This window comes from Sinocyclocheilus grahami, unplaced genomic scaffold (genome assembly GCF_001515645.1).
Source record: "Sinocyclocheilus grahami isolate Dianchi unplaced genomic scaffold, SAMN03320097.WGS_v1.1 scaffold197.1, whole genome shotgun sequence".
NCBI lineage: Eukaryota > Metazoa > Chordata > Actinopteri > Cypriniformes > Cyprinidae > Sinocyclocheilus > Sinocyclocheilus grahami.
In genome coordinates this window covers 29,536-54,690 of record NW_015505376.1, presented here as the reverse complement: position 1 = coordinate 54,690, position 25,155 = coordinate 29,536, and the positions used below count along the sequence as shown (strand labels likewise).

The 25,155-nt window shown below is 36.2% G+C and overlaps 1 protein-coding gene across 1 annotated transcript in view; it reads right to left on the bottom strand.

The window, feature by feature from the left end:
- LOC107595143 (semaphorin-5A) overlaps positions 1–24,701 on the bottom strand; it is a gene marked incomplete at its 5' end in the record, with an annotated part of 73,752 nt that extends 49,051 nt beyond the window's left edge. The window contains 9 exons of the mRNA XM_016285481.1: positions 5,116–5,259; positions 6,702–6,883; positions 10,015–10,132; positions 12,593–12,800; positions 15,895–16,099; positions 18,831–18,966; positions 19,354–19,639; positions 21,268–21,481; positions 24,603–24,701. Of these exons, the coding sequence (XP_016140967.1) occupies positions 5,116–5,259; positions 6,702–6,883; positions 10,015–10,132; positions 12,593–12,800; positions 15,895–16,099; positions 18,831–18,966; positions 19,354–19,639; positions 21,268–21,481; positions 24,603–24,701 (1,592 nt within the window). The remainder of the gene's footprint in view (positions 1–5,115; positions 5,260–6,701; positions 6,884–10,014; positions 10,133–12,592; positions 12,801–15,894; positions 16,100–18,830; positions 18,967–19,353; positions 19,640–21,267; positions 21,482–24,602) is intronic.
- Between the last annotated feature and the right edge of the window lie 454 nt (positions 24,702–25,155).

The window sequence follows — 25,155 nt, the reverse complement described above, 5'->3', positions numbered from 1 at the left end:
TTACCCAAATGCTGGGTTCAACTTGTTGGGTCATTTTATTGGGTTATTTTTAAAATATTTTTTACCCAGGTGCTGGGTAGTTTTTCAGTAACTAAATTACTGGGTCATTTTTAACACTGGGTTATTTTTTTTTATCCTACCGCTGAGTTGAGCCTGTCTCTGATTAAACAACCCAGCTGCTGAGTTACAGTCAGAGCATGGGCTTTTTGAGTCCAATATAGGAGAGAGCGGTTCACAGCTCCGCCGATTTGGTGCACTTCTTCAGCGAAATAAAGGGTTGTATACATTTTATTTAATTTATAAAGTCTTTACTGTGCTGTAAATTGTATTATTTTACGCAACGCAACATAAGTACGAGGTGTCAGTCAGCTGCGGTCACTTTGCATGATGGAAACGCCTTTTGCCTTGCATAAGATAAATAGATTTTATTCGTTATAGTACTGATTTTAATTTAATTTGATATTAAAATATGTTCTCTAATCTCAGTACTGTTTGTTTATGGGTAGGTTTTGGAGTCAGTCACGGCATCTTTCAGCTACAAGTGAAACACGAGGCCGCAGTCTAAAGTTTGCAGTTCTCCCACGAACAGCAGCCCTTCACCGGCTCAGATTTCGGTGACATGGCACCAGAATTAGCACTATTTCAGTGAAAAGCGATTACAGAGAATGGTTGAATACACTTAAATTAAAATGCTACTTTTAAACGTTACATTTTTTATGTCTAAAATGCTTGTCACGTTTAAATGTATGTAATTTTGTAAACTATGCTGTATTCACCCAAATTAATTAAATTTGTCTTGTATTTTGTCCTTGTGTTCTTGCTTAATAATAAATGTTAATCTTTTGATTATTACTGTTGCCTCTAGTAATTCTGTGTGTGTGTGTATTTTTAATTTGCAGTCCATTTTAAGCCAGCAATATAATACTTTTTAAACAACAGATGACTTAAATAAAATAACCCAGCATGTTTGGTAAAAACATTTAACCCAACCAGCTGGGTCAAAATAACTCAGAATGTGTTCTGTCCAATATTTACCCAGCGCTGGGTTGCCAAATAACCAAAGTTGGGTTGTTTTTAACCCAGCATTTTAAAGTGTTTATATATATATATATATATATATATATTTCTATATAGAGTGTATATATATTTAAAAAAATACCTGCATGTAATTACATCTGTAATTCATTTCTGTAATTACATTTATAATAACACTGTTGACCCATCCCTTACACCTTAACCCACCCTTAAACCTACCTATACCACCAAACCTGTCCCTAACCTTACCCATATCCCACCTCAATAGCAGCAAAAGTGTTTTGCCTAACACTTTATTTTAAGGTGTCCTTACTCATTACTTAAATTACACTGTAACAAGGACATCTTAAAATAAAGTGTAACCGGCCACTTAATATAAAGTGGACCAAAATATTATTACAATTCAAAACAATCATTCTTCAGTGTCAGATCAGTTGCTCAACAAACATTTCTTCTTATTAGTAATGTTAAAAAAGTGCTGCTCGATATTTTTGTCAAACCATGATACATGTTTTCTCCAATTTGTTTTGATAAATAGAAAATTCAAAGAAAAGAACAACATTTATTTGGAATAGAAATAGTTTGTTTGTAGTATTATACATTTCTTTACATCTAATGAATTCTTCCAGAATAAAAGTGAATTTCTTAAAAAAAACAGACCCCAAACTATTGAAAGTTAGTGTATATTATATACATTAAAAAAAATTATGTTTTAAACAATGTTCATATTTAAACAACATTAAATTAAAAGCAGCTTGTGATGACATAAAACATAAAATGTAATCACTTTGGATTTTTCCAAGCTCATAAGTAAACTCAACTTACTTCAGGAAGTAAAATTTGTAAACTCCAGCTAACTTATACTGTTTAAAATAAAAACAATATATATTTTAAAATAGAATACTACAATAAATAAATAATTAAATACATTTATGTCATTATTCGGATTATATGTATTTATTTGTTATCCATCAAAATCAAACAATCATGTGTTCGTTAGAAAAGGCGTGAGATCTGATTCATAAATCCATCTTTTGAATCAGACTGATTTTTGAACAACAAAAGGGTGCGCAAATGAGGAAAGATTATTTATTTTTGACTGAAGTATCACTTTAGCTGTCACTCGATGTCTCTTTCTCGTTTTCCCTCATCGAGGACACCTCATGGTGACCGAACCACAGCAGAGTTGCGTGCTGAGGACTTTGCCATCTGGCAGCAGTGCGCCGAACAGGGAATAAAGTATGACTGTACATATGAGCTGAATACCTCTGAACAGATGCCCACTAGCTGAGCGGGACTCAAAGTAAAAAAAGTTCCCTGCAGCACTAACAAGTGAATCCAAACTTCTTTCAATATCGGACAAAAGCCCCCGAACTAGAGATTTTGCAGTTGCCCGAGTAGAACAAAACCAGGAATGTTGCTTTCTTCTTTTGGTCCGAAGCAGCGTCCTGCTAAGGGAACTGACAAAGCACATTTGAGCCATTAACTCGGCTCCCTTCAAGCTTAAATGAAAACTGTGGGCCCTGACGCGCTCCCCAGATATGTTTTCACAGCCATTATGCACCGCTGGGCTGGTCAAGGTGTTATATTAAAGTGGATGGGTGGTGTGAAAAACTAACAGGGGCTTGTAGACTAGCGAGACTGGAGCCAAACTCAAAGCTTGCACCAGAACTTTTCTGCTGATTATTCACAGCCTTTATGCTTAGACACCTAAGGGCATCAAGTGCCCCGGCGCCTTGGAGAAAGAGTGTAAGTTGGGGGCAGGAGATAGAAAATGCAAGAGGTGGCAGAAATGGTCTGCTTCACAGTCACCTGCAAAAAAAAAAAGAAAAAGAAAAACTACCAATCTGCAGCGTTCGTCATGTCTTAAGCCCCATGTCTGTGTTTCTATGGTGACTTAAAAACTGTGGCATGCTCATTTCGTCCCGTTTCACAGTAACATTTTATTGCTCAGCAGTTGATCCGTCATACACCAAGACACATGAAATATGTTTTCAACAACTCTAGTAGATATCAACTTTGCCTCAGATGGTTCTCCTAAAATTGCTTAGGAGGCATAAAAATGAGGCACTTTTTTTTTAAATATAGTAGAAGTATAAAACTATATAATTAATGCGGATAGCATGGCTCATATCATGAGCATGGAATTATTGGATGAAGCGAAATTAAAAAGTTTATTACTTGTGATTTCAGACATTGGTATCTTGGCAAACCTGAGCTCAGTTTGTTATATTGTCAAAATGTCATCTTCAAAAATTAGAAAGACTAATATTAAAACAGCGTATTATTTTTCAATCATGCATAGTTATTGTAGGTTACATTTACAAAATAGTCAATTTTTCAGTGTAGTCCAGTGATGTTTTTTTTAATATTATTTATATACTACACTATAAAAAAACAAAACAAAACAAAAAAACTGCCAGGACATTATCAATTAATTTTATGGACATTTCTGGTAACAAAAAAATCAGTAAAGTGCATCATTCAAAACACCTGTAAAAATCAATGCAGAAAATTCCTTCATATAAATACAGTTGTGCCCTGTTTTTACTTTTTAAAAAAATTTTTTTTACAGTGTATTATAATATGTATTAATATTTTGAATTAGTTTTTATTTTTATATTTTTAGTTGTCATTTTAGTTTTTGCTTAAGTTTTAGTAATTGTGTTACAGTATGTCCTTTTGTCATAATTTTTTAATATTTCAGTTTTAGATTTTAAAATTGTGTTACTTCAATTTATTTTTTCATTTACTTGTCAAGGCAACAATTCAACATTTTTAAGTACGTTTTTCATTTAATCATTTTATTTTATTTTATTTAAATTAACAGAATAGATTTGAAATCATTCAGTTTTAATAGTTTCCTTTTAAAAATGTAAAAGTTTTAGTCATAGTTAACAATAAACTTAACACTACTGATCCAGTCATGTTAATAATTAAGCATATTGTTGGGCCTATACAGTTAATGTTTCTAATATATGAAGAGTTCAGATGCAAAAGCCTCTAAGTGCCATCTGAAATTTTCATCTAAAATTTGCATTTTTATCCGGCTCCTATGCGAAGGTTCAGTAATTTTACTTTAATGGCAATGTATAGGTCCTTTTCTGTAATATTAAAATGAAATAACTGAACATAAATATAGGAGCCTGATAAAAATGCTCATTTTAGATGAAAATTTCAGATGGCAAGGATCAAATTAAATGGTTTATTTTACAAAAGAACAAAAACAATTCCTTTTTTTTACCATTTTGTTTAATCTTGTTGGTCACCTCTTGGGCCATGAACCAAAACAAATGATTTACCTCTAGCAGACTATTATAATAAGGAAATAATTTTAATTTTCTTATCTTATTCTCAGCAACATCTGAGTTTAACAGTGATGTCTTAAACATAAGTGAGCATATTTATAAAAATGTCTGAAAACAAAAGCCTGAAGTGTGAGTCAGAAAAAGTTGGCACCTTCAACAGAGGGACCACAACTGTTTCCAACAGATGCCTCTCTCGCCCTCTCTTCATCCCAGCACTTCAGGTCTAATATTTCATCAGCAAAGCACTGTTGTTTAGAAACATCACACATTCTCAGGGCAGCGCAGTTTAAACATAATTCTGCCATGATTAGATGGCGCACTATCATACCTACAGTGTTTGAGCGTGTGTATGTGGAGTCTGTGGCTGCAGTCTCTGTAATTAACAAGTCTTAGCATGCTTATTTTTAATTGGACGTCAGTCACACAAATTATGGGGCAGATAAAGAAGAATCTCTCTCACTCCTCCATTCAAGCATTTGGTTTGTATGCTTCCAGTTATGTACTAACAAGCTTTCTAGAGATGAACATTGCATAATAGGATGAGTAATAAAAAAGCAATAAAATGAGCTGTGTATATTCATTCATTATCGTCAACTGCCATGCAATCACAGCAGAAATCACATATGCAGCAGGTGAGAATGAAAGCAACAAACAAAAGAAGCATCATGCCCTTTCAAACAGGCATGTGCCCCCTTAGATTTTGTGGATTTTGAGAGTAAATTCCCCCCAAAAAACATTTGCATATATAATGAGCTGTTGTGCTTTTCTTTACCTCTCTTCACGATTCTGGCCCACACAAACGCGTCCTCCATGGCGGGGAGTGGGGTTGCTGCAGGAACGCTGTCGGACCTGGAAACCGATCCCGCAGCTGGTGCTGCAAGGAGCCCATGCCGTCCATGGCGTCCATGCCCCGTTTCTGAGGATGGATATGTTAGAGCAGAAATCACTAATCAAACACTGGCACAGCTGGCTGGTATAATCTGACCTTCAGTTTGTTAACTGAGGATCTTAGTTAAGACTGTTCTAAGCCTGTTTACACTGGAAACAACATAATTGCATGAAATGATTTAGTCTTGAAAATGAGTTCAGAATCACACAGCAACTTTTGTTTCTGAAAAATTGCTGTTTTGTGGCATGGTATGGAAGCTTGTTTCCACTTCATAGTAATGACTAAAACAGGAAATTAAATAAAAAAAAAAAAATTCAAATTTACAGATAAAATCAGTCACACTGCAAGATATAAAATTACATTACGACAAACTTGCAATTTAGGAAGATACACACATATAATTACAAGATAAAATAAGTCACATTGTGAGACATTAAGTGGCATACAAGAAATTTAGCAATTATGAGAAATAAAGTAACAACTGATATATGAAATTGCAAATGTCGGATTTAAAATGAAACTATGACAAATCAAGTCGCAATTGCGAGATATAAAGTTAAAATGAGAGATAAAATCACAACTGTGAAATATGAGTTTGAATTTGTTAAACATAGAATGACAATTACAAAAAACTCAAGGCACAAATGCGAAATATAGTCACATTGTGGGATACAAAGTTATAATTATGAGAAAAAATCAACAGTTGTGAGACATCAAGTCGCAATTGTCATATATGAAATCACAATTCTCCGATTTAAAATTATTATGAGAAATCAAGTTGCAATTGCGATATTTAAAGTCACATTGTGAGTGAAAAATTCACATTATGATAATTGTGGGAAATACATTTGCAATTACAAGTTGCGAGATATAAAGTAACAAATATGAGATATAAAATAATTGTGTGATATAGGCTCAATTGTGTGATAGTCACAGTTGTGCTATATGAAATCACATCTGTCAGATATAATGGCAATTGCATAAAATCAAGTTGCAATCACGCGACAAAGTGTGATTGCAGATTGTTTGAGATATAAAGTTGCAATGAGATAAAATCACAGCTGTGAAATGAATTTGAAATTGTGACAAAGTAACAATTACAAAAAATCTATGCACATTTGCAAAATGTAGTCAGTCTGTAGTTTTATCTTATGAGATAAAAGTTGAATTTATGAGAAATAATTGTGAGACATGAAGTTACAATTATCATATTTTAAATTGCAATTCTGAGATTTAAAATCAGTTCTGAGAAACCAAGTTACAGCTGTGAGATACAATGTTATATTTTGAGAATTACAAGAAATAATGTTGCAATTGTGATACATAAAGTCACTAACACCTTATATTTTCTACTTTGAGGTGGAAACAGGCTTCCAAATAATTCTGTCATGCCTAAAGGTGAAATATGTAACTTCCTGTTTGTGCTTTAGTCTTTGTGCTGTATATACATTTGTGGGACATTTGCATACCTGGAGCAGTTAGCCACCTCAACACTGATTCCTTGGCACGGCTGCCCTCCACACTGAGGGCTCGGGCTGTCACACGCTCGAGTACGACACTGGCATGAACCAACACTGCCGCCATCACTATGACTGCAAGCTTTCCATCCTGACCAGGCTCCAAAATGACCATCCACAGTCACATTCCTCACCTACACACATACATAACCACACACAACAGAAAGAGAGCACATAAATAGTAAATGGGCACAGAAACAAGTAAACAAAATATGAATGCAAATAAATTATTACTGCAGATAAGGTCACATTTGCCAGTTATTAGATGAATCCAAACTAAAATATAGCTTTCTGCATATTAGATTTGTGATAGCTGAAAATAGCAGGCCTCCTCTTTGGAAAATGAACAAGCTTCACAATGAGCAAACATTTTCATTTGAGGAATTATATGAGAATGTAGTAATGAATAGCTAATGTAATTTTGTTATTGCTCTCTGGTTATTAACATCTGAGGTATCAGATACAGGACAACATATTTTGTGAACAAAGGGAGAAGGTAACGTTGTCTAGTGCATAAAACACGATGAGTTCTGTGGAAATGATTGTCAATGCATTATGAATAGAGAAGAATAAATGAGCCTCTGTGTGGAGAGAAATTGTTTGTGCTCTTTGTATACCGAATGCATAAGAGAGTCACAAAAAGTAAAAACAAACCTCATATTCAGAGGCCTCGCTATTGCTTTAAATATAGGGATGATACAGTAAGTTAACGTTTTTTTTCCGAGAGAAAACAAATGTCGTTCTTTGCTTACATCCATACCGTGTCAGCCTCCAGATGGGCTTTGTGAATGAAGTGTGTCTCCATCTAGCCTTACTGTGCTCTACTACTGAAGTCATTTTAGATCTGTCACTCAACCTCAGACACCTGGACAAATTCTTACCCTGCAGACGAATAGGCAAAAAAAAAAAAAAAAGTGGATATATGATGTAAAAGGACTATATCAAATGACCAGGATGTGGTAGTGAATGTGGTACAGGTACAGAAAAAGTATGTGTGTGTGTGTGTGATTGAATTGTACTTTATTTAAAAAAAAAAGGATGACTAAAAATGGTTTTCATGATTGTTGTTAGTAACAGGTTAAAGAACAGATGGACTATGTCAAGGACAATGTCAAGATAATATATGCAGTAATTTTATCTTTTTGAAACATGAATATCATATTGAATATCACATTGAATATCACATCTGACAACCTGAACTAATCTTGCTATATCAAAAGAAGCTTAACTTATCTGATATATTTAAGAAATTCCTAACTTTGACCCAAGGGTTTTACTAGAACTATAAAACACAAGTGCATTAAAACCATAAGAAACTATAATAATAATAATAATAATAATAACAACAACAACAACAACAACAACATTTGACTCAACTATCAAAACATTCCATTGTTTTAATGGAATTGTTTATTACTTTTTAAATTGAATATCAGTAACAGTTCCGGCCAAAAACAAACAAACAAACAAACAGAAACCCCCCCAAAAACAAACCAAAATCATAAAACAAAAAAAGCAGATAAAACCCTTAACAAAACAAAAGAAAACAAAAACAAAACAGCCATTGCATGTTTGGGGAAATAAAAGGTTTGGGCACAAAAAAAGAGTCTTTACATCACTGACCTTGTAAGTGAAGGTGAATGGAATTGAAAAAACAAACAAACAAACAACAGAACCCCCCAAAAAAACAAACCAAAATCCCAAACCAAAAAACAAAACAAACCAATAATTGAAAAAAAAGGTTAATAATTGGAAATAAAAGGTTAGGACACAAAAAAGAGGCATAGCGTCAATGACGTCATTGACATTGTAAGAGAAGGTGAATGAAATTGTAAAAACCAACCAACCAACCAACCAACCAAACAAACGAAAAAATCACTAAACAAAAAACAGAAAAAAACAAAAAAAACAAACAAACAAAAAACAGCAAAACAAAAGTAACTGCATGTTTTGGGAAATAAAAGGTTTGGACAATAATAAAAAATAAAAAGAGGCATCATGTCACTGACGTTGTAAGAGAAAAACAAACAAACAAATAAACAGAACCCCCCACCCCCCCAAAAAACTAACCAAAATCACAAAACAAAAAACAGAACAAAAACTCCAACAAAACAAATCAACAAAACAGTCATTGCATTTTTTTGGAAATAAAAGGTTTGGAAACAAAAAGAGGCATTACGTCATTGACCTTGTAAGAGAAGGTGAATGAAATTGTAACATTTTGCAGGCAGGCAGGATACAAATCTGCATCTTCCACACAAGCACCACAGCTTAACATGTTTGGGGCAAATTTTTGATTGTTGCTTCATACAACAAAGGACATCTGGACCTCAAAATGTGTAACCAATATGTGTAAACAACATGTGTGAAACAAAATCAATAGAAATCTTGCATTCTAGTGACTCTGAGACCGAAGCCTCCCACACTTTTACACTTCTCTGTTTGTGTTCAACAATTCCATGCTGCTTTCTTCAGGCAGCGTGGGAGGCAACTTGCTATTACACAAAATGTCATTTCTCAGCTACAGCTACAAGCTACAAGGTCTTTTACCAAAAGACCCTGTGAGACTGCCACAATGCCTGATATAGTTTATAGAATCTGTGTGTCCACAAATATGTGTGTGTGTGTGTTGATTGTGCTTTCAAAGTTGTGGTATCTCACAGAACACTGCATGTAACCTTTAGAACATGAAACCTCGTGAAGAGCAAGTGTCTAAATATTTTCAGAGCCACTATACAGGGGAGGGACATGATGGATTGGACAAAGGATTCTGGGAGTGATCTACAGGCTGGGAGGCCTCAGGCTGGGGCACATGTCAGCACAAAGGAGTGTGGGAATATGAAGCCATGTTACCAGAGAATGCCATTCAACAGAAAGATGGCTGACTGCAAATTCTGCTGCGCTTTGATTCTTTGCACACAGGCGCTATTTACTATTAGCCTTATATTCTCTTTTTGAGTACAGGAGGAGGAAAAGTTTGTTTTGCTGCAAAAGCAGCAATACATCAGATCTGCACTGTCTCAGCACTGTCTGTCCATCACCTGCAATGTTTCCTCAACACTGTTATAAAACACTTCTAAGAGTGTCTGCTGTTATGAGAAAAAAAGTTGATCCTGCAAGTTACAGTTGAAGTGGGCGCATTTGTCACTGTTCTTCACCGACAGACTGGATCAGCATCAAGAATCTTCATATGAAAAAAAAACAACATTTGGCTTTGAGGGCTGAGGCACTGCGTGAATGATTGAAGTGCATTCTGGATACTCACAGGACACCGTGTGATGCTCTGCTCCCATTGGCTCATGCTGACACTTTCTTCCAGGGTGGTGCATTTCTTGAGCACCAAATCCCAGCCGCAGTACGGATCCCTGGCCCCCACACAGGCACTGAGAGAAAGAACAGATGCTCATCGTGATCCGAAAGTTTATGGCAACATTAATCAACTGAGAGGAGACAAACGAAGAGCAGAAGTGAAGAGGTCATGTAACGAGAAATCCAATTTTCCTTTATGAAAGCATACTGTTCACAAGTTTTACAATTGACAACTTCCTTCCCAGTCCAAAAACATCATATATTGACACTAAACCACAAATACGGCTTATGAAATTCTTTCTGACATCAGAAACCTGAAACATGAACAAATAGGACAGATCCCATTGTTCATAAACATTCCAATCCCATTGTGCAGAAGTATATAAAATACAATAAACAATAATTCATATTCAATTGTGAAAGTCCACTAAAAACACACTGTTCCAGGCTGTGTGTAGCACCTACTGCTCTGCACTTCCTTTGGAAGAAGGCCATGAGCAAGCATAGCAAGAGTTAATGAGAAGCTTGTCAATTTCACATGCAGAAAGAGCATTTACACAGAAGTCTTAAAGGTATACCCTTCTAAGAGTCAAAGAAGGGTTGACAAATCATCATGTAAATTAAATTCTGACACTAAATAGTACAAAAGTTGAATAACTTTATAAGTGTACATTTGGGAAATAAATAGAATGGTAAAAACATATCATATGAGCCCTTTAAAAAGTTAAAACACCTTAAAGAGCACACATGCTTCTTATTATAAATATTGCTTGCTTTGGCATAACTTAATCTGGCAGTATTTCCCTTGAGTGGTGGTAATAACTTTAATCAGAAACAGAGAACAGCCCTGAGACGCACCAAATAGCTTTTCAAACTCATTGAGGACTATCACAGCAGTCATCAGCACGGATGGAAAGATGAAGCCAAGCGTTCAGTGCCGTAAAGCTTGGAGTACAGTGACACGGTAATGTGAATATCAGCAGTGTAAACCAGGCACTTTAAAACAGCCCTGTTATGGCATGTGGCTGTTTATTCAAACAAAATTTGCATTAGTTCCCCTTTTTGGTGTCAGAAAGTATAGAGGTGTGAGTAATTGACCTCTCCTAACCGCTTAAGAGGATAGAAAAAGCTCATCAGGCAAAACTCAGCTCATATTCTCATAACTCAGCGCTTTTCATTGGAATGCAAATGGAGAGAGATGATGAACAGGCTGCCATCTCCCCTTATGAGCAGAGATTAGAGAAGTGCTCTTGATATGAAGGCCTGGAGGCACAATGTCAAACATGATGATTGTTCTTTGTTGCCCTCTGGCAGAGGATCTTTGTGACATTACGTTTATTCTTGTGCAGTGAAAAAAATAAAATTAGGTTGCAGGCATGTATGTGCTCGTAAGATTAGTAGTATAATTTATCTTGCCATCAACTAATGTTTGTCAACATTAGTTGATGCATTAGGTATCATGAACTAACAATTCATTTCTATATATACCAACATATTTCAGCAAGAAAATACAATAAATTAACATTAAACAAAAATGAATTAATAATTAAAAGATAGGGTGACACTTTAGTGGGACCAGTTCTCACTATTAACTAGTTGCTTAATAGCATGCCTATTATTAACATATTGGTTGTTTATTAGTACTTATACTACATCCCTAATTCTACCTGATACTTAAACTTAACAACTACCTTACTATTAATAAACTGCAAATTAGGAGTTTATTGAGGCGAAATTCATAGTTAATGGTTTGTTAATAGTGAGAATTGGACCTTAAAATAAAGTGTGACCAAAGATATGGTCCACTGTTAACAAAGTTAACACATTAAATCTTATTGAAAAGAGTGACCCAAAAAAAATGCTACAAAATATAACCTTGGATTTGATTGTACTCTTTAAGGGTTGATCAGACTGTGAAAAATAGGATTCATTGTTATTTGTTAATACTTTTATTCCCCCACGGCCACATAGCCTTTGTACACAAAGAGAAGAAAAGATGTGTCAGGTGCAGAAAGTTATTATATTTTGATGAAAGTGTTGACAAAATGAAAATGGATGAAGGATGTGTCAAGCTCCAAAAAGGACAAAAAAAACCTAACAACAACAACTAAAGTATCCTAAAAGTCCATTTAATCTGTTCATTATAGACCTTAATCAGGTTAGACACCATACTGAATTTAACATGGATGAGGCTTAGAGTGTTTACAATGGAACAAATTGTATAAAGGTCATATAATTGTCACAACCGATGTATTTTGAGAAATACATTTCGTCAGCTAAACAATCGCCATGTTGTTAAACAACAGTACAATCCATTGAACGCACTGTATTTCTATCCCTCACAGCCTTGTTTTCATTCCTGTCAAATTTGGCACTAACAAGGTCTATTTTAAGTCATCTAGAAACAACACCTTTTGTGTTCAGTTTTTGACATGATGGTGAATAAATGATGACATTTTCATTTTTGGGAAGTAGTTATGAATTTCTACCTTGAGATGTTGTACATGTATCTACTGAGAAGCAGCAGTACTCACTCTCTAGACTTGTGGAAGTTGCAGCGCATCAGGGGGATTTTGATGACCTGGTCTCTGACTCCCACAAATAGCTCACTGCGGCTGTGAAGTATGAGCATGCTGCGGATTGGCTGCCTCTTCTTTGGGGGGAAAAGCTCAATCTCATCCAGCAAACAGCTGCCCGTGGTCTGGTTCAGCGGAGAGAGCACCTTCTTAATAGTACCGTAATCTAGAAAGCAGAAAGAGAAATTTGAGGGGGGAAAGAGTGAGGAAGCAGTTTAGGTGATCAAGTGGGGCATCTCTGATGACCTGGTGAGATTGAAAGGAAATGATGTCAGAGAAGCAGCAGTGGAGAATGACATCAGATCTCTTCTATTACATGAAAATTCTATAAAGTGCTAGTCTGCCACCTGGGCTGTCAACTTAAATATGGATGTGGTATTTGAATCAGAAAGGGCAAAGAGGGCAGACTGACTACTCTCCAGAGAAGATTCATTATCTTTTCCAAAGGGTGGCTTTTGTGTAGTTGAAAGGAGGGCAGAATTATCGACTGAATCACCTTTCGCAAGTTACACATCCCTCTATGGAGAATGTGATCTGTGAGTCCATGGAGGACATTCATTGGTCTCATAATGTCACAAAGAGTGAACTGGATTGGTTTGATAAGCTATTTATTATCTATTTTATCCTCGCAGTAGTTGCTGTTATTCTTCTGTTCGCTCCAAAGCGGCCTGTCAGATGTTTTATAGGAGCCATACAACATGTGGGGCAATGAACTTTTAGATACTACAAGAGCCACTGATTAGGTCCCTGCTCTTGTCAAAACAGGCTTCAGTGCTCTATTTCATTCCATTCGACTGTGAAATTCCGGGTATGTTCCTCACACTTTAAGCTATTATTGTCTGGCATGAATTGAATTGAGGCTAACTTTCTAAACATGGCGCATAAAGGACTGTTTGCCATAGCAGAGGATTTATCTTATAGCGCCTCGCAAATGTTTTAATCTTGAGTGCACGTCATTATCCTGGAATACATAGCAAGTGAATGCAATGTTGAGCATTAAATGATAATTCATCATTTACTCATCATCATGTTGTTGCAAATGCATATGACTTACTTTTTATTTTGGAACATCAAAAGAAAGATAAAAAAAATAAATAATAATAATTCATACAAGATTCATACAATGTGTGCACAATATTTTGTCATATGAGAGCTTTGTGTGAGGAACAGACCAGTGTTACCAAAAACTATTCAAATTTGTATCCAGTAATTGAAATTAAAACTAAAACTGAAATTAAAATAATTAATAACATATCCGAAATTAACAAATAATAATACTAAGTTAACAGACTGAAATGAAAGATATTACTATTATTGTCTGAAAATATTTACGCCGAACGTTGGTGTTTTCAGGAGAGAAGTAGAGATGTCCAATCTGTGAAAAAATCTTTCTTTCGAGTCAGATCTTTTAAAAGAATAAGTTAAACCAGTTCAAAAAAGTTTTTTTTTTACGTTCTAGAAGACTTGGAATATGGAGAATGGACCTCCGGAGGCCATTTGTGACCATTAAAATTCTCCTTTTTCTGTGCCACAAAGAAATAAAGTTATACAGGTTTGAAATGACATTTTTTTTTGGGGCGAACAATACATTTTATAATTTTTTGCTACTCCATTCCTTTATTCCCTCACTGTCAGACTAGACAGACATTGTGAATGCTCTTAAATCAGCATGAGGCTTTGACTTTATAATCGAATAATCGAAAACAGTTGGTGTATTCCAGAAATAAAACCAAAGTCACGCTGCTCGCCCAATTAGCAAACAGCTTTTAAACCCTGACTGTCCTGTGTGTTTATGTTGTGCAATTTAACAAGTGTCTCCTTCCCTTTAACAAGTGTTTATTTTACACAGTTCTTTAACAACAAGTGTTCCTGTAATTTAATTTCTGTTGACAGGTAACTAGATGTTCAGTGTTTTTCAGCAGTGCACAGGCCAGAGCAGATAGACTTGGAGATTTCCAGTGCTCTGGTGTGCATCTGGATAGCAAATGACAGCTTACAGTAATTTTTTTTTCCCTATGTAAGCACATGCTGCCTTTGATGTTTTATCGTTGCTATGTGTCTAATGCCTTTATTCAGCCTGGTGACCAACTGTTGCTTGCTTCAAAGACCAATGATTCAAGTGGACCACCAATTACTAGAGTCAGTTTTCCCCTGTGCCTCCCTTATGGCAATGCAGAAGTCTTCACTCAACAAAGTTCTGATGGTAAAAGTAACATTCTAATAAGCTGCGGGTTTAATGATGAGTTGGCCACCTGGGATTCTCTGACTACTTTCATATTACAGGCTTTAATGTTCATTTCAGATTTTTTTTTCTCAGATCTGTTTTTTTTAAACTATCCACTATTTAAATTCCTGTTTGTTAGTGACCCATATCTGCCTTCAGTGTGAATCAACTGACAGACATATATATGTGTGTGTGTGTGTGTGTGTGTCTCACCAAGGCTGTATTTATTTGATATATAAAAAAAAATATATATATATTATTACAATTTAAAATAACTGTTTTCTATTTGAATATATTTAACATTTAATTTATTCTTGTGATACAAATCTGAATTTTCAGCATCATTACTCCAGGCTTCAGTGTCACATGATTCTTTAGAAATCATTCTAATATGCTGATTTGCTGCTAAAATAAACATAATCATCATCCAATGTTGAAAATAGTTATGCTCCTTAATATTTTTGTAGAAACTGATTCTTTGATCAGTAGAAAGTTCAAAATAATATAATTTACTTGAAATACATATTGTAATTTAATGCATCCTTGCTGAATAAATATATTCAATTTTTAAAAGATATATATATATACAGTGGGTACGGAAAGTATTCAGACCCCCTTAGATTTTTCACTCTTTGTTATATTGCAGCCATTTGCTAAAATCATTTAAGTTAATTTTTCCCTCATTAATGTACACACAGCACCCCATAAACTTTTCAATTGTGACTTTATTTCTTTTTTTCAACTTTATTTTACAAATGAAGTTTTCTAGTTTTGACTGAGGCGGAAATGAGCTTCTATACTAATAAGATCACTCACTATAAGCATCTGCCACAACTAATGGACTGCATTTGCAATTCTGCAGAAAGTAGTGTGCTATTAGTAGAGCATCTTATGCTGCAACTCCATTAACCTTCATCAGTAACGTATATTTAATGCAGTGCTTATTTTATATTTAGACTATATTAAATGTGCATAAATGTTAACGCTATGTACAGACCTCCTATTTTTTCTATGTAAAGGTGATGTGGTACTATACCTGTTGCTAGATAAATGATGTGATAGAGCATGTCTTTGCCCTGCACTACATCCACGGCCACATGGGAGAAGCGCACATTGTCCTCCATGAAGTATGGCACAGGAACGATGGGCTGCACCACCTCGTGCATCAGAATGAACTTCTGGGCGTCCTGCAAATTCCTCTCCGTTAAATTCACATAGGAGCCGTAATCTATAGTGCCACACTGAGAAAGAACAAGAGATATACAAACAGAGAGATGCCGATAAGAAAATAAAAGGATTAACGGTCTGTGAAGAAATGCAAAAAAAGTCACTAAAAGCTGTTGGTCTGAAGAACCCATTTGTTGTATGAAATCATGATAATTTCTTCTATAGAAAAGCATTTAGAAATCTGGCTAGCAGTTGTTTCCCTAAATTACTGTTTTCCTCCCTGAATAAGATTTTATACGGAGAAACAAATTAGCTGGTCTCACAAAACCCACACTCTCTCTTGGATCACATATAATCAACATCAATCAGCTGGAGATCAACGCAGGCATAATTCTACTCAAATGGGGTGCATGTTGGTCTTTCAAGAACAGAATATACGGCAAGCCATTTTCCATCAATGCTGGAAGCCATAAATTTAAAGCTCGTAAATCTGGCCTAAACAACATGGACAAATGCTTGATGACGATGTTACAGCAAGCTAGATAAAGTGGGGCTCCTGTACATCATGAATCCTTGTGGTTCAAAGAGAAAAAGAATGACGTAAAAGACTTTCACGTGGACTTCAGAAACGTAATTATCAGGTCACAGAGATCAGCTTCAATAAGAGAGACGAGAAAGTCTGATTCAGCTGATCCAATAAAGAAGTCCATACTGACCAGACAGTTTTTAAAGGGTTTAGATATGGTAGTCAAGTCATTTTAATGGGGTCATTACCAGGCCCGCATAGAATCTGCACCCAATTCCAACAGAAAGCACTGAAGATTTTCAAAGAATCTGAACACATCATTCAGAACATCTGGGCCAGATGTGTGTTTGTTATTAGAGGTGAAATGTAATCGAACTGGTTTTCAACATGATTTACTATGTTTAAATACATTCTGGAGAATTTCACCAAAAATCAGCTTTGGAAAATGTAAATAAAAAGTCTGCAGAGACCATCTGGGCCTGGACATGGATCTCACGTCGCATTAAAATACATTTAATGGCTTTAGATTAACCTTCCAACAATTACCAGCAATTTAGACACAGATACATTCCTTCATTCTGACCACGAGTTTAGATTTCGGGAGAAAGTCTTAAAACTATGCACTGCAGAGTCATTCATTGTGAAGTGGCTGGCAATACTCCACAGGAGATGAATACTGGTTTTATTAGCTCTTATCATTGTAATTGTCCAGCCACAAATGTTATAAGCTGGCAACTTTATTAATAAATTCATGAGCATTACAAAGACATGGAAATGGAGGCAAATTAATGACCATGAGAGAGGCTTGAGGAACCGTGACCTGATCTGTCTCCCTTCCGTTATCATCGACAATATCAGACTTAGATGTTTGTGGGTTTTGGATAATTGGACAGTGCTAAGAAAAATAAATATTCCCCTCACATATTCGTTTTTTCTGGAGAATAATCAGGCAAACACATGAGGCAATAAAACGAAAAACTTCAGTCAGCATCTCGTTTTAATTGGGCACACATTGGTGGTAGTTGAGGTGAGAAAGTCAATAATTTTTTTTGGTTGTTTACCGCTGGAGTGCTGCTAACAGAAAGAGACCTGGCACTTTTCACAAATACTGTATTATTTGGCATTAGAGCAGCAGAGAGACAAATCCCACATTTGTTATTGTTATTAACCTGTAATGAAATGTAGGTAGTTTTTAAAATATGGTGATTTTGACCTGTCCCACCTCAATGGTAGCTAAAAATCTAAATAATACAAATTGTACAATTTACAAATTCATTATTTACAAATAATAAAAATATTTATATTACAAACTAATTTTAATTACTTCCTACAGCAATATGGAAAAAGACAATTTGTGTGTGTTTATTTATTTTTACACATATTGTGTTGTTGACTGAATTCAAGTCAAGTTTAACCCTGTCACCTGTATTATTTTAAGAGAAATGATCAGAATGGGAAAATTATGTTGTTGTTTTTTTTAAATCCAGCATTTGCTCCCGAGCTACACTACTGTTCAAAAGCTTGGGGTCAGTAAGATTTTTTAAAGTTTTTAAAAGAAGTCACTTTCTCAAGGTTGCAAAAATATCAAAAATACAGTAAAATGGTAATATTGTAAAATATTATTATAATAAAAAAATATATTTTAATATATTTTTTAATGTAATGTGTTCCTGTGATGCAAAGCTGAATTTTCAGCAGGCATTACTACAGTCTGCAATGCCACATGATGCTTCAGAAATCATTCTAATATGCTGATTTGCTGCTCAGGAAACATATTATTAGTGAACAATATTGAAAACGTTGAAAAATGTAGTGCTGCTTAGTATTTCTGTTGAAACTGTGATACCTTTTAAGGATTTGTTGATGAATGCAAAGTTCTATCATTTGGAAAATTATAAATGCCTTTACTGTCACTTTGATATTTTTTTTTAAATCAAATTTGCAACCCTGTTACTCATTATATCATACATTTTTTTCTACTGAATAGAAAAATCATATCATTATGTTTACTATTAGAAAATAACAAAAAAAACATTTAAACAACAAATGCTGTTAACAGGGTCTCATCAAATAATGGAAAATAAAGCTCAGAATGACTTCTTGATGAAGAGGATGATGATCAACATTCTCTGAAGGTTAAGCACCTCCTTTCACTGACCATTTGAGAGTTTCAGGCCCTATTCTGTACCCTATTTGTGGAAAGTGCCACTTAACTTTTAAAGCAGATGGAGCGAATGCACACTGTCCGTAAAAGTGACTGTCATTTTCTGGGTGCTTACCTGAAAGTCAGGGTTGGGATTGGGGTAGGGCAGCCAAGCGGAGCGTGAGTTCTCCTGGTACTTGAAAGGCCCACTGAACACTTGGGTAATAGCGCTCAGATTGAAGGCACACACTGCTGATGCGGCAATGCTGTTGCTGAGAACAGAGTCAGAAGCAGGCAGTCAGCACACACAAACACACACACACTTATATGCAACACTTTTTCACTGACAATCATTAAAGCATAGTGGAACACAATGTGAAAAATGGATCTGTCCATGGCTGACTGTGATACAGATCACACACTACCAGAGAGATAACAGCAGGTAAGCAAAAGTATGTATGGTGTTAAAATGATGTTTTTTTGTGCCCTCACAAAAAAACGATGCAATTATTAACAGGCTTTTGCTGAGAACGCAGACCACAAAATTGACATTCTGCAGGAAATAATGGGTCATAAGCTGACTTTTGTGCTTTGAAACCCTGAACATAACAGAGGATATCTTAAAACTGTGTGTTGTGATCAAAAGGTGCTTTACTCACACATTAGTAGTGAAAATCCCATAGAGAAACTCGAGCTCAGGCAGGAAAAAGGTTCCCTGCAGCTCGTTGTAGTTGAATGGAATCTCGCCCGGCCGTGAGCAATTAAGCCTGGCCTTCATAAAGGTGGTCCAGGTGTCCTCCAGCAGAAAACGGCCCCCGATGTCGTTCTTGCAGACGCGGGCAGCGCGAGAGAACACTGTCCGGCCGCAGTCATGCTCCACAGCGTTTTCACGGAAGAAGAAGTAGGTGAAGTTGCCGATGTCATAGGAGGAAACGAAGTTGGGCTCTGAGTTTGACAGAAACGGGGGACAGATGACAGTGATTAATAACGGATTGCACATGGAGCAGAACCGCTGGCCCATCGAGATGCATTTATTAATCTTATGCTTAGGTAATGGACAAACTCATTTGTCATGGGAGAAGAGAAAGGTTACGGTGAGAAACGATCAAAGCGAGCTTACTCGTTTAATTATCGTTCTCCATTCAAAACAGATGAATGCACGAGCCTCTCAAAGGCAAAAAGAGCAACCGTCATGGCTAGCTTCGTAAGATTCAAAGTGAGGAGGTGGATGTGATTGACAGCAAATTCATTTTCTTTTGTGGTGAGGAGCTTTGCACATTTGCACAACATGAAGGAGGAAAAATCAATTGGAAAAAGTTAATGTAATGTAAATGTAAATCAGGAGGAATTCTTCTCTGTCGAGATTTTCTGATAATCATTTTTAAACCCATCAACTCAGGCAGTTTTTTCAATTTGGACGTTGATGTTTAGGTTTCGAGAAAAGATTAAGGTCTACAGTTAAAGGGATACTTCATGCAAAAATGAAAATTCTGTCATCTTTTACTCCCCTTCATGTTGTTCAAAACCTGTACGTCTATCTTTCTTCTAAATATTCTGAGGAATATCTCAAGTGGTTTATTTTGTCCATATAATGGAAGTAAATGGTGACTAAAACTGTTGGTTACCAACAATCTTCAAATTATCTTTTGTGTTCCACAGAAGAAATTAAGTCATTCTGGATTGGACTCACATGATTGTGAGTCAGAATTTTTGAGTGAACTGTTCCTTTAAGATGGTCAATTTTGTTTTTGTGCCAAAATCTAACATCATAATCCAGCAAAAACAAGCCAGATGGACACAACAGGTGACTAAAATTACTAAAACTGTATTCTTTTTTTGTAGTGTTGTTCATCGTTTTTATGGATGATTGCATGTTGCACATCCCACTCATGTTGGCATATGCTAATTTGTCTGCCTTCTATGATATGGCTGATGTTGTATCAAAACACAGTCAAACTTGACCAGATACTCACTATTTGAAGTCAACAACAAATGATCCGACATTTATTTGTTAAGTTACACTTGCATTTAGTTTTGTTCTTGCAGATGTTTGAAATCTTATCAGAACAGACCTGCAGCCTATTTTTGTGTTGTGAACCACCAGTTGAGAACAACTGCAGAGCTCTTCAAAACAGATGTGCTACTTAAACTTACATCTCACCCTCCACCCCCCAAAATGTCATCATTTACACCTCCTTTTGTTGTTCAGAAGCTCAAATATGGAACACAAAAGCCAATGTTAGGCAGAATGCTAGAGACTGACAGACTCACTGTCAGTCTGTCACTGGCCACTTTCATTACATCTTTTTTTCATACAATAAAAGTGAACAGTGATGGAGGCTGTCATTTTGCCTAATGTCTTTATTTGTGTTACAGAAAGAAATTCATGCAGTTTTGGAATGACATGAAGGTGAGTAAATTATGACAGAAATTCAATTTTTAGGTGAACTACACCTTTAAAGAAACAACTTGCGCCACATTTTCCAAAGACCAATTAGTCACTTGATTGCTATTAAGGAATTTAGTTTGTTCTTGTAATGTCATAATTGAATTAAATCTATTTCATACAATACCATTGAGCCATTTGGAGTTGTATTGAGCAGTACGCAGAGGTGGAAGTCCTCCCAGGCTTCGGTAGATTGCCGGGTCCCTGCCGGAAAAGTCCATGGCTGTGGCGGCATACAGCTCCCCGCTGGAAGTGATGAGGGCAGTGGAATTATGCAGAGGGTTATAGGGGCACCGTGCCATCCCACTGATTTGATCATGGACCTCGGTCAGGTTAGTCAGCTGTGCAGAGAAACAGAGATTGAATTCAGACACCCTGGAATTCTTATACCTGAAAGGCTAGTATATATCTTAGTGAATACAAACGGAATACAAATCATAAAATAAATAATTTTGAACACACTATTAGTTTGTTTTGAGTCTGAACAGAGAAATACGTCCAAACATTTCCACGGACAGAAATCTCGAAGATGTTCTAATTTTGTTTACGCGAGGCACTGATGTGGCAGTGAAAACTATTTAACCGTTCTAATCATTTATTACTGTGGAAACGCTCTGCCTACTTCCAGCCGTGTTGTGTGCTATTTTGTGAGACGGCAAAAATGTTTATCTCATTACTTGGTTGTCACGCCTAGTGGCGGCTGCAATAGCTAAATGCTAATCGTTCGCAACACACCCGTTCTGTTCTTATGTGCAGTACGGAAAAGCCTTGATTCTTGCTTAGCGTGACATTTAGCCAGCAATGGGAAGCTACCATGACAGGAAGGTAATTTCCATTTGTATACAATAAGCACAAGGGATGTGCCACCTCACCAAAGGAAGCGAGTATGACTTTTCGTGCTGGTCCAAGTTATTTTAACCGATTTCTGTTCCTTCACAAAATTCTCCATCTGAACTACTAGAGAAGCCATTAGTGAACCATATGGGTTTAAAGCAGTGGTTCTCAACCAGGCTCAACCTCGGCAAACTTCCAAGAGGGCCTTAAAATGACTTACAATCAGACCAAACAAGCATAGAAACAAGCTAAAACAACTAAAAATCAAGATATTTCTTCATCACCCCCTTAACAACTATTTTTTGTCTTTCAAAAAACAGGATTGAAACTTCTTGGAAAACCTGGTTATATGAGAAAGCCTCATTTTAAAAGTGTGATTTGTGGACATGGAAAAGTCTAATATGTATTTCGGCCAAGCTCTAAAATATGTATATATGCCAGACTCTAAAATATTTTATTGGGTAAAAATTGTGAGTAAATCCTTATCCAGTGAATCACATACAATTGGAAAAGTTCTGGGAAATTATTGTGGACAAAATGGGGCATTGAGGTAAAAAAGGTTAAGAACCACTGATGTAAAGGACTGCCTCCGTTATCACTGCAAAAAATAATTTTCTTACTCAGTATTTTTGTTTTGTATTCTAGTAGAAACATCTAAACATTCTTTATATTTACACTGAAAAAAAACAATGAGATACATTTACTTGAGAAACAAATTACCTAAGACACTAAGTCTTGTTTAAAATAAAAAAATTATCAAAATTAAAAGATTTTGAGCATAAAACAACACACACACACACGCACGCACGCACATATATTTTCTTAAATGTTGATAATTATTAAAAAACAAGACTTAATATCTAGTAATTGCTACAAGATATATAAGAATCTACGATATATTAATATCGAAGTCATTTTCTTTGTCAAATAAATATATCTTGATTTAAGAATATTTATACATTTGTAATGGAACACAATAAAGAAAATAATTTTTTGCAGTATTCACAAGGGAGAGGATTTGAAGAGCTGTTAGTGCTGTTTCCTTTGATAGCACAGCCAAATCCTGTTCATCATATTTAAAAATGTGATACAAATTGGCATCAAAAACACGTTTGAAAAATCCAGTTAAAGCTTCTGTTATAATGACGCTCCTACCTTCCATATGCATCTGATATCTGTTACCAGAAAAATGACAAGTGAATGGTTTTTGAATTGAGCAATACATCTCAAGCAGCAGTAAATTTTATCTATGCAGCTTGAAATGTCATGCCTTCAGTGACTAGCTTATTTTTGTACCAGGAAATCTGACATACTGTATTGTGCTCAACCCTATCGGTCTGTCCCGAAGGCGGATTAGATCCTGTGTGGCCTCTCTTGAATGCTTTTATCTTACATGCAGCTGACGGCCACAACACTTGCCCTGTGTAATCAATGTAAAGGGGGATTATCCTTGATGCTGGCTCGAAGAAAACCTGGCTGGAAGTGTCTCGGCTTCCTTCAGGACCCAGAGCCCATTTAGCTGGCAATAAAGTCAGGTGAATTTGCATGTTTGGCAAGGCGAAGCAGTCTTTTGAAGCATCGGTGCCAGGGAGATACTTCTCCCCGAGCCAACGCCCGAACGGATGTGCCTTTTCATGGGTGCGAAGAAAGATGAAAGGCGTTTATTGATGGAACACCTTCTGACAAATAGCACTCGGAAGCCTTCGCGGATATGGACATGCTACCCATAATGCACATTAATGGAGAGGGTTGAAAGACGCCTCTTCAGGAGAGCGGCAGCTCTGTTTGAGCAGCACTACAACCTCGATAGCCGCTTGTTTAAAGATGCGGCTTTACTGGCGGCGTTACAAGGACACAACGGAGACTTTTCCCTCATGCCTTCCTGGCTTCGCTAAGTCCTTTCCTGCTGGCACGAGGTACTTATAATGGTAAATCCCTGGGGTGAATTAGCTTTGAGTCAATAATTCCTGCCATCCTTCAAAGGGCCACCGAGGAGATGATTGCCATAGTACGCAAATCGAATGTCATCATCATTATCAGGTTTGAGGAAAGGATAGAAGAGTAATCCAGTCATTCAAATTCAGGGATTCGAGCACAAGAGACTTACATGCATGAATGAAAACTAGGAGATGTGAGAGGGAATAATGGGGGATGTCAGTAAATGTGCTTGGCGGAGATGCTTATCTTTCAATCAGCCACATTGAGTGGCATTTATTGTGATAGGTGGCAACTATGCTGCAACCCATGCGTTGGAAAAATTTGTCAAAGATAAAGTGCAAACACTCGCACAACACCTGCATAACAAGTGTGAACTTTTCACAAAGGACAAGAGACTTAGAGATACTACAAGTTCCCACTTTATTAGAAAAACAGGCCTTGTTTCTTATTGTTGTTGTTTTTTTGTCTAGATCTCAAGAAAGCTTCTTCTGAGGTGAAGCATGAACAAACGTTTATTGAAATAAACCACAGGCATTGGTTGAAATACCACATGCTATGCTACACAACCCACGCAGCGATGAAAATGTCAAAGGAGGTCAATGTGGGAGAGGGAACTTGGGACGAAGCTAGCATAACATCAGGTTAGGAAGCCAGTGCATTATATTAAGTGCATTGATGCGTTTACGTTACCGTGCGGTTGGTGCAAATTGGAGTGAATGCATTTGTCCCGCATGTAAACAGCCTGTCACCGTTGACGAGTAGAACACGGATGTAATTCTGGCACTCCTCCTGTGAAAAGACATAAGGGAAAATGTGTAAGCGGTAGCAAAAGTGTTGACAATTAGCATCACAAATGCAAAATTGAGGCAACTCAGAAAAAGGTGTGTTGGCAAAATCATAACACACTATGAATAGAAAACCCACCTTTCTGTTAAAGGGGTATAGTTCACCCAAAAATGAAAATTCTGTCATTAATTACTCGGCCTCATGTCATTCTAAACCTGTAAGACCTTCGTTCATCTTTGGAACACAAATGAAGGTATTTTTGCTGAAATCCAAGAGCATTCTGACCCTGCATAGACACGTTCAAGGTCCAGAAAGGTAGTAAAGACATCATTAAAATAGTCCATGTGACATCAGTGGTTCAACCTTAATTTTATGAAGTTACGAGAATACTTTTTGTGCACAAAGAAAACAAAAATAACAACTTTATTCAACAATTTCTTCTCTTCCGTGTCAGTCT